Source organism: Coregonus lavaretus (assembly GCF_964263955.1).
Source record: "Coregonus lavaretus genome assembly, chromosome: 4".
In the NCBI taxonomy this organism is placed as follows: domain Eukaryota; kingdom Metazoa; phylum Chordata; class Actinopteri; order Salmoniformes; family Salmonidae; genus Coregonus; species Coregonus lavaretus.
Genome location: NC_139991.1, coordinates 62,991,011 through 63,001,211, shown reverse-complemented (window position 1 = coordinate 63,001,211; position 10,201 = coordinate 62,991,011). Strand labels below are relative to the sequence as shown.

At 41.8% G+C, this 10,201-nt stretch overlaps 1 protein-coding gene across 1 annotated transcript; it reads left to right on the top strand.

Annotated features, from left to right (window-relative positions):
* Window positions 1–433: 433 nt before the first annotated feature.
* Window positions 434–9,769, top strand: LOC311127752 (prostaglandin E2 receptor EP4 subtype-like). Its single transcript, XM_084159623.1, has 2 exons — window positions 434–1,525; window positions 7,661–9,769. Exons 1-2 carry the CDS (start codon window positions 743–745, stop codon window positions 8,285–8,287), a joined length of 1,410 nt encoding a protein of 469 aa, XP_084015749.1. The 5' UTR covers window positions 434–742; the 3' UTR covers window positions 8,288–9,769.
* Window positions 9,770–10,201: the final 432 nt, after the last annotated feature.

The window sequence follows — 10,201 nt, the reverse complement described above, 5'->3', positions numbered from 1 at the left end:
ATGTCAAGGGTAACTTAAAACACTATTATTATTTGTTTTATCTCTATATCCTACCTCTCTCTAATAACTCACATGGAAACTGGAAACTTTGCAAGCATTTATAACATTATTTATTATGGGTGTGCGCAATGCGAATAAGAGGAACAAGAACCATTTTATAAAACTGCTCCATTGTACAAGACTGGGCTACGGAGTAATCAAGACCAATGGTGGGAATACAGTAGAAAACAACCCCTATATGAAATAGGGCCTATGCCTATTTGAAGTCACCTGTAAACTGAAGAAAAAAATACGCATTGTGTGGTTTCCTGGGTTCAAATACATTTCTGATGTAGAGACGTCAGCTGCTTCAAACTTACAGTGAGGGGAGCGACGACAAAGGAGGAGTTAAACACAAGCTCCGAGCAAAAACTTCCGTTGTCAGTGTCTATGTGGACCTCGCGGTGTGCAGCACGCCTGGGACAGAAACACTTCGGATAGTAAAAAACCTAAAGTTAGTGACTAACAAAAGAGAGGAGCATGTACATTCAAACACGGAGACATTCGGTTGTTATTCAAGCGTGTAACGGTTAGTTAAGACAATAGAAATTGGGGAAGTATGGATTTGCAAGTTATTGAACGACTTGGAGAGCGCGCACCTACGGAAAGGTTAACCACATGCAAATGGATTGGGAGAGGAGGACACTGGTGAAGAAGTGACTATTTCATTTCATAAAGACAGTGTGAGAGAATTGTGACAGGTATGAATAATGGCACGATGAAAGATGGGCCCCGGGAGCCTACTATCCCGGTGATTATGTTCATATTAGGAGTGGTGGGGAATGTCATCGCCATCGTGGTGCTCCGAAAGTCTCGGAAAGAACAGAAGGAGACCACCTTCTACACGCTGGTGTGCGGGCTTGCGGTGACCGACCTTTTGGGCACGCTGCTGGCCAGCCCCGTCACAATCGCCACCCGTGTGCAAGGGAAGTGGCCGGGAGGAGAGTCACTGTGTCAGTACTCCGGCTTCATCCTTCTCTTCTTCTTTCTGGTCGGCCTCAGCATCATCTGTGCCATGTCCATAGAGAGATACCTGGCTATAAATCATGCATATTTCTACAACCATTACGTGGACCAAAGACTTGCTGCGTTGACGCTTGCGGGAATCTACATCTCCAACGTGCTGTTCTGCGCGCTGCCTGCCATGGGACTCGGTAAGGTGAAAAAGCAGTTCCCAGAGACCTGGTGCTTCATCGACTGGCGGACTAACGACTCCACGCACGCCACCTTCTCCTACATGTATGCCGGGGTGAGCTCTTTCCTCATCCTCACCACGGTCATATGCAACGTGCTGGTGTGCGGGGCGCTGATTATGATGCACAAGCGGTTCATCCGCAGGACATCGCTGGGTACGGACCAGGGAGGTCGCATAGCGGTCCTCAGGCGCAGACGGAGCTTCCAACGCATGGCCGGCGCAGAGATCCAGATGGTCATTCTGCTCATCGCTACCTCCGTGGTGGTTCTCATCTGCTCCATACCTTTAGTGGTAAGTGATTTGACGCCTTGCCGAATAATGATTGCAATAGTTTGATTGATTTGAAGTTGCGCAACATTTTGGTCTCACGTTTGTATCTCTCGTTGTGTGTGCGCACTGTGCAGGAATGGATAACCTGGTACCGTCCAATTAAAAGGCACGACAAAAGTATGGGTTGTCTCGACCCTAATCAATGCAAACATTAATGCCAAGCACAGTGCGTTCTGGTTGGTGTGGTGTCATTATTTGTTGTAACACCTTTATGCATCAGCATACGCATTCATAATTGGAGGGAACATGCCCAAAATGAGATCCTAAATGCACTCCTAATCGAATAAAGGAATTTGATAGGCTTAATGTTAATTATTGTGTTATTAAAATGTTATTACTGTTATTGTTCAGCCGGTTGTCTGCTGAGGTGTTGTTAGGCCTACTGAGACTATTAACTATAATGTCAACTTCTGGCACTCTTGCGTTAAGAAACACTTCCTTATTTTTAGAAAAATAAGAACAAATAAATATAATTGATCTATTAATCTACCTTTTCCATTTCCAGTTTAGTCATTTAGCAGACACTCTTATCCAGAGTGACTTACAGTTAGTGCATTCAGATAGCTAGGTGAGACAACCAAATATCACAGCAGTAAATTTTTTCTCAATAAAGAAGTTATCAGCAAAGTCAGCGCTTTTTTAGATGGGCAGGGACTCTGCCTCAGGGGGAAGATCGTTCCACAATTAGATTTTATGTTGTTGCTTTTATCTTTAGATGCCAGTCACCAAAAATATAAGGACTAACTATAAGAAAACATTAAAGAGAACCCCTTGGGTTAATAAGATCTAATTTTAGAGAATAGATAACAGGTAGGCTATGCAAATCCTTCAGCCCTCTATGGGCTGATTTAGCACAAAGATAAGGAAGACAGGCTAAAACATGCTTTCTGTGTGTGTGTGCGTGCGCATGTGTGCACAGGGGTGTGTATATGTGCAGTGTGTGCATAACCACACCTCTAACCACCTTGAGAAATGCAAATGAGGCAAAAAAGTATACCTGTTGCCCCATCTGGGCGTAAGTCCTTTTATGTGGGAAGGGCGTAAGGCAGTGGTGATATTCAAACTTTTTTACTGGGGACCCCATTTTTTGGGGGCCAGAATTTCTGGGGACCCCACCCCAAATCAAATGACAGAACCCACTGGGCATATGGTTGAATCAACATTGTTTCCACAAATTACGTTGAACCAATGTGGAATAGACATTGAATTGACTTCTGTGCGAAGTGGGAACCTTAATAACCTTCAATTCATTGCATTTTCATCACTCTTATCAAAATTAAGACAACCAATAAATACATTTGCTCAATAACATTTTCTTTTTTTTTTTCCAATTACCTTTCTTAAAAATGTTTTTATGTTGTCCCATACAATCTGTTCTCGTAATTCTTGGTTCCCAAAAATGTGGCAGTGCAGTTCCCCGGCTTTGAATACCACTGCAGGGTGTTAAATTGGAACTATCTTCATCATGATACTCATAGAAAATAATAGTACATAGAGATTTCGTTTAAAAAAAAATCTGACATTGATTTATTTATCAAGATGAGTCCCCATGTTGGTCTCAAAGCAACACGATGGCACTGTCCTAATGAAAACGGTGCTGAAATTATCATCTAGTTGACCACACACACCTATATTGCTTTACATTTATTATAATGGTTGGATGACTTGCAACAGGTGTAAATTGTGATCACAAAGTCAGACATAGCTACGACCAACCTTAAGATCAACTCTTTTTACCAACAAGCTCTCTCAGTCTCACTACAGAATTAGATATTCATCCACGTTCTCCAAACGTCAAATGTAGAAGTGTTTTTGTTGGTCCTGCTGCTCTGTGTTGTTCAATTTCTCCAAACGTCACATTTCAAACCTCTTAAATGTAACCAAATGTAATCGAAAATGTAATCTAGGTCATCCCCAAAAGTAATTATTTATCATGAGAGGGCCATAAACAATAACTAGTAATGCTGCATACTCCAAGAAAGGTTTAAATCTAATCTTTCTGGTAAAAAAGTTATAAATTGCAGTACAAATATGATAAATATGAAATATTTTATATGATGTATTTCCTATTCAACAAAACTGTAAGAATAAGGCTTGAAATTACTTATATTTTTTATAAATATAGTATAATCAATTTGTAAAGCAACTAACTATAAGATTTAACCTTCCTTATACAGTAACTGTAAAATACATATTTGTATATTTAGTGTTAAGAGAAAATGTGCATATTTTCTAAAGGTCTCTCTTGATCAAAATATCTGCCCCATCGCTGTGAACGTTTCACAGAGTTCTAGCTTGGCTTCCTGAACTCGTTAGGAACTCACCTTTCATTTCATATTAATATTGTCTGTCTATAACAAACGGAACGTGTTTTTTGTTTAAAATCTATCAATTATTTTAGATTACTGGCTATAAATTGATATCTGAATGTGCTACAGTGACGAAACCACTCTCTCCTGCAGCGTTACAATGTAAGGATTCCAGGCATATGTTAGTGGCTGTGATGTAGGGTTCAGCCAGGAGTTGATGGACAGTTGGAAGAGCAAATTAAATGGTAGGAGGGACATCCCAGTGGTGTCAGATTTCACATCCTGCTTTACACATGCAGAAGAGACATACTTCTGTGTCCATGAGAATCAGGGCTACCACTCAATGCAAGCCATTTCGATCTACGGTGTCCACATATTGATTTAAACACAAAAAAAAATCGTACCAGAACCACGCAGGTCCCCCAAACAGGGGACATTACATCTGTTTCCCACAGACATTGCGCATTGCGACATGGTACTTGAAGGAGAAACGTAGTTGAATAATTGGGTACACTGTTTAGATTGAGCACATCTAAGCAAAATCTATACTTAGTCATGACGATATAAACGGATGGATGTGTTCTAGACAGGCAGACCACTTAGAAGTTAAATCATGGGGAACATTATTATTTTACCTACACAGCCTTTCACCAAATTGACAGGAGTTTCATGATTTTTTTTTCTGGGTGTGGATTATCCCTTTAAGCCTTCTTGAATGTAATAGCGCTCACTGTTGCCCCTAGTGGCCAGTTTTGAAGGCATTTCACGACATTCTCAGGACATGGATAGACGTCCAATTTCGACATCAATCTTGAACGATCTCCCTGATTTTGAAGTCCAACTGGTTCAACCGGCCCCAGATGTCATCAGTGGAGCCTTCTGTCTGTGTATACTTGTTATACAAGGCTTACAGATATGGATTTTATGATTTAAAAGCTCTCCCATGGTGACAATATCAACTGGACATGCAGACATAGTAAGAGCGAAAACTAGTTATGTCCATCCACTTGTGTCTTATGGGACCTGTCTGTCTGCTGCTCGGCCAGTGTCAAACATTTCCACTGAGCTCTGTCCTCTGTACAGAGTCCTATAAGCCGTCCTCTCCCCATGCACTGCATGACAGTTACAAGAGGATACTGTAAGGACAGTGACTAGAGACAGTACATCCTGCAAGCTCAAAAACAATCCACAGAGAAAATGAAAAAAATTAACTGCAAGGCACTGAAAGGATCAATGATATATTGTGTTCTATAAACCGTCCCCATGCCACATTTGAGAGTTAGTTACATGTAAGGACATACCCACTAGAGACAGTACATTTCATATGGCAAGCTTCAAAAACACCAGGGGAAACAACTGAAAAGATGAACAGAGGTCTTAAGGTCTGAACAAGACCCTGTAGTCTATAATGAGATATGGAGTTCTATCTGCCATCCCAATGCTCTGACTGAGAGCTAAGGACAGATCCACTAGACAATTCATCCTGCAAGCTTCAAAAACATGAACTGAAAGGCAGAAATGAACATTTGAAGAAGACTGTAGTTCTATAATCAGTGTCCCAGAGTTCTCTTTCCTATTGTATTTACCGTGAACAACCCCAGGGAGTCACCCATATAATCTTATTTTATCGTATAGTCATAACTAACCCTGTGCCTGACAGTTATTTCACTTCACTTACATTGACATTGTCTGAGATAGGTTGTTGATTGGACCTTTGGGAGAGCCAATAGCCAGAGACGTTCATATGATTGATGATTAACCTGGGGGTGGGGTTGTGTTTTCATTGGCTCTCTGCCCAGGCTTCTATGCCACTGTCTGCTGGGCAGATACTAGTGCTGCTAGCTACAATGCGCTCTACTGCCCATCATATGCCAACTTAACAACGACATACCCAAATAGGTTAGAAGCTTTGCTTTCATAGCAACCATGATAGTTTGTTATGTACGCATGTATATATTTTTCTTGTGCAACAATAACATGACAAGCAACTGCAGTGAAGGAAACAAGTATTTGATCCCCTGCTGATTTTGTACGTTTGCCCACTGACAAAGAAATGATCAGTCTATAATTTTAATGGTAGGTTTATTTGAACAGTGAGAGACAAAATAACAACAAAAAAATCCAGAAAAGCGCATGTGAAAAATGTTATAAATTGATTTGCATTTTAATGAGGGAAATAAGTATTTGACCCCCTCTCAATCAGAAAGATTTCTGGCTCCCAGGTGTCTTTTATACAGGTAATGAGCTGAGATTAGGAGCACACTCTTAAAGGGAGTGCTCCTAATCTCAGTTTGTTACCTGTATAAAAGACACCTGTCCACAGAAGCAATCAATCAATCAGATTCCAAACTCTCCACCATGGCCAAGACCAAAGAGCTCTCAAAGGATGTCAGGGACAAGATTGTAGACCTACACAAGGCTGGAATGGGCTACAAGTGAGAAGGTGACAACAGTTGGTGTGATAATTCGCAAATGGAAGAAACACAAAATAACTGTCAATCTCCCTCGGCCTGGGGCTCCATGCAAGATCTCACCTCGTGGAGTTGCAATGATCATGAGAACGGTGAGGAATCAGCCCAGAACTACACGGGAGGATCTTGTCAATGATCTCAAGGCAGCTGGGACCATAGTCACCAAGAAAACAATTGGTAACACACTACGCCGTGAAGGACTGAAATCCTGCAGCGCCCGCAAGGTCCCCCTGCTCAAGAAAGCACATATACATGCCCGTCTGAAGTTTGCCAATGAACATCTGAATGATTCAGAGGAGAACTGGGTGAAAGTGTTGTGGTTAGATGAGACCAAAATGGAGCTCTTTGGCATCAACTCAACTCGCCGTGTTTGGAGGAGGAGGAATGCTGCCTATGACCCCAAGAACACCATCCCCACCGTTAAACATGGAGGTGGAAACATTATGCTTTGGGGGTGTTTTTCTGCTAAGGGGACAGAACAACTTCACCGCATCAAAGGGACGATGGACGGGGCCATGTACCGTCAAATCTTGGGTGAGAACCTCCTTCCCTCAGCCAGGGCATTGAAAATGGGTCGTGGATGGGTATTCCAGCATGACAATGACCCAAAATACACGGCCAAGGCAACAAAGGAGTGGCTCAAGAAGAAGCACATTAAGGTCCTGGAGTGGCCTAGCCAGTCTCCAGACCTTAATCCCATAGAAAATCTGTGGAGGGAGCTGAAGGTTCGAGTTGCCAAACGTCAGCCTCGAAACCTTAATGACTTGGAGAAGATCTGCAAAGAGGAGTGGGACAAAATCCCTCCTGAGATGTGTGCAAACCTGGTGGCCAACTACAAGAAACGTCTGACCTCTGTGATTGCCAACAAGGGTTTTGCCACCAAGTACTAAGTCATGTTTTGCAGAGGGGTCAAATACTTATTTCCCTCATTAAAATGCAAATCAATTTATAACATTTTTGACATGCGTTTTTCTGGATTTTGTTGTTGTTATTCTGTCTCTCACTGTTCAAATAAACCTACCATTAAAATTATAGACTGATCATTTCTTTGTCTGTGGGCAAACGTACAAAATCAGCAGGGGATCAAATAAATGTTTCCCTCACTGTAGGTTTAGGTTAATGATATTCACGTGTACAGATATAAGCAGGCTGGAAAGCTACTTCAATAGGATTCAATTAGGATAGTTCAACAGGATTCAATATGGGAATCCTATTGAACACACCTACTGAAGCTTCAAAGGTACACCATCCTCATAAATACACTGAATAACCAATAACCCTCCAACCCTGTCCCTCTCCCTTCCTTCTTCCCTCAGCTGCGGGTGTTTGTGAACCAGCTGTCCATGGTTGCGTTCGACGCCCATTCAACTCCCCTAGAGAAGAACCCAGATCTCCACGCCATCCGCATTGCCTCCATCAACCCCATCCTGGATCCCTGGATATACATCCTGCTGAGGAAGACTGTCCTGCTGAAGCTGGTGGAGAAGATCAAGTGTCTGTTCTGCCGCATGGGCGGCCGGGGGCGGGGCTCAGGGGTCAGGGGTCAATTCCGCTGCGGAGGTGAAGGTCATCCGAATTCGTCCATCGTGTCCCGGGATTCGCCGTCGCTGGTGTCACGCGAGCTGAGGGAGGTCATCAGTACTTCACAGACATTTCTTTACCTGCCGGAGGGGACCGGGGGGGGGGCTAGAGGGACAGGGGGAGAGGGAAGACCCAGCCCCCCGGCTGTGGAGCGCTCCCTGCTACAGGACCAACAGACACCAGGGGGGAAGGGGATGCAAAAGGATTCCAAAAAGGGCACTTTAGGTCCCAGTATATCAATGAGGACAGATGGGACAGTTGACCCTTCACCTCTGAACAGGGTGCCATCGGACAGAAAAGACAAGACTCTACATGTGACGTTTACAGACGAGACACTGAACTTACAGGAGAAATGCATCTGACGGACATAAACACAAACTCTGCAAGAGTGGCGGATAACACAGAAAAGTCACAGAGGGGAAAAAGGACTTCTAATAGCATTAAAGGTTGGGACTTCTGAAGGGTTGAACTCATAAGGAAAATGTTTTCCTGTGTATTGTTTGTATAAAAACAACTACATAAAACAAAAAAGACTGGGAGTCGGTTTAGTTAATCAGTGATGCTCCTAGCTGAAGCATGATATCCTGTTTAGGGTTCGGACAAAATGTCAACACGGTGCCAAAGTGGATTGTAGGAGATTGGATCTATTTACATAGATCATATATTGGATCTATTCTATGTCACAGTCTTATTACAAGAATACCAATATAATATACATATACCAGCACACACATCAGTAATGAACATAAAATGTTATTTGAACTTTATAAAGACAATAAGGATATTTCATTGCACTTTTCAAAAACTCAAACCCACTGAAAGTCACTGAATGCTACCATGCTATCATAGTTCTATCCGGGATCCTTGGGACGTCTATACGCTAAACCCTAACCAAACCAGAACATTTACCTAATCCTAACCTTACATTTTTTTAAATTTCAACTACAATGGGGTAGGGACGTCCCAACGATCCCGGAAGGCAAGGACCACTGCTTACCACTGGCCTCCACCAAAACAATTGTTGTGATATACTGTATAGTCCTGAGGCTACAATGTGAACTGTGTCCCATAACATTAATTTATTTTAGAAAGTAAAAAATAAATGTTTCTTCTCTATGAGAAGGTCTAGTTAGTTTTTATCCACGTCAAATTGTTGCAAAATGGATTGAAATTGTGTGCTACATTTCAACATTTGCAAACAATTGTATCATATTTGTTTACTTGGCAGCTTCACAACAATGCCTGAAGTATAAAAATCCAGCAAGAATATTGAGCATATAATCCCATGCATGAATTTTTATCTTAAACACATTTTATTCTAGGTAGCTAGTTATGTATAGGTAGCTATCAAGTAAACACCATTTAAAGACTCAAAACAACAAAAACGAAAGACCCATTTCAGTCCATAAGAGCCATTTCAGTCCATAAAATCAATTTCAGTCCAAAAAATGTTACTTGTACTGAGCTTGTACAGATAGGATCTTAATTTGACCTGTATTGTCGCAGCAAAATAATCCTGCAGCAACAGGATTTGGACGTTTAGTCCATAATGTTGCCTAATCGGTGGTTAGGCTATTAGCTGGTCAAAATGAGGCTACATGAAAAGTGGAATAATGTTAATATAACCATGTGTTAGTGTGGGTTTTCAGTGAATTTATGTAACTCACGAAGATCCTCTGCATTTCCTGCTGCAGAAAAGAGTGATCAAATTAAGATCCTACAGCTTGTATGGTTGAAATAACAAAGGGGATTTACATTGCTGTTGTCTTTTGTTTTGTTCAAATGACACTTTATATGTGCATGGCATTACTTTCCCCCCAATTAAATGATATCAGTGCAGAACTGCAATGTGTTTTTGGATGATTTGCTTTTAATGTGGCTAAAGAAAAGAGAAACTGTATGTTTCTAATATTAAAATATTAAATTAAGGATTTCAAAGTTTAAAATGAACCAGCTCACACAAGTCTATCTGTTCTGACACCGAGCAACATTACGGTATTGCACTCCTATGATTGCACCCCCTCACGACAAATTTGACTGACATCTCATTACTACTAGGCTAACCAAACATTGCATCAAGCTGCTATATGACCATGAGAAGTACGCTATATAGAAACTCTGGCTGCCCCTCGACACCTCCATGTTGGTTCAATCCTGTCTACACTTCTTCTTAAGTAGAGAGAAACTCCCTCAGAGCTTGATGGTGGAGGAGGGTCATATTGGACTGAGCAAAATACAATCAACCTGAACCAGCCTTTTACTGACTACCTAAACTC

Excerpts from the sequence above, each read along its gene's own strand:
- LOC311127752 (XM_084159623.1), top strand. The coding sequence starts at position 743 with ATGAATAATGGCACGATGAAAGATGGGCCCCGGGAGCCTACTATCCCG. Across the intron at positions 1,526-7,660 it reads TCTGCTCCATACCTTTAGTG|CTGCGGGTGTTTGTGAACCA; the intron begins GTAAGTGATTTG and ends TTCTTCCCTCAG.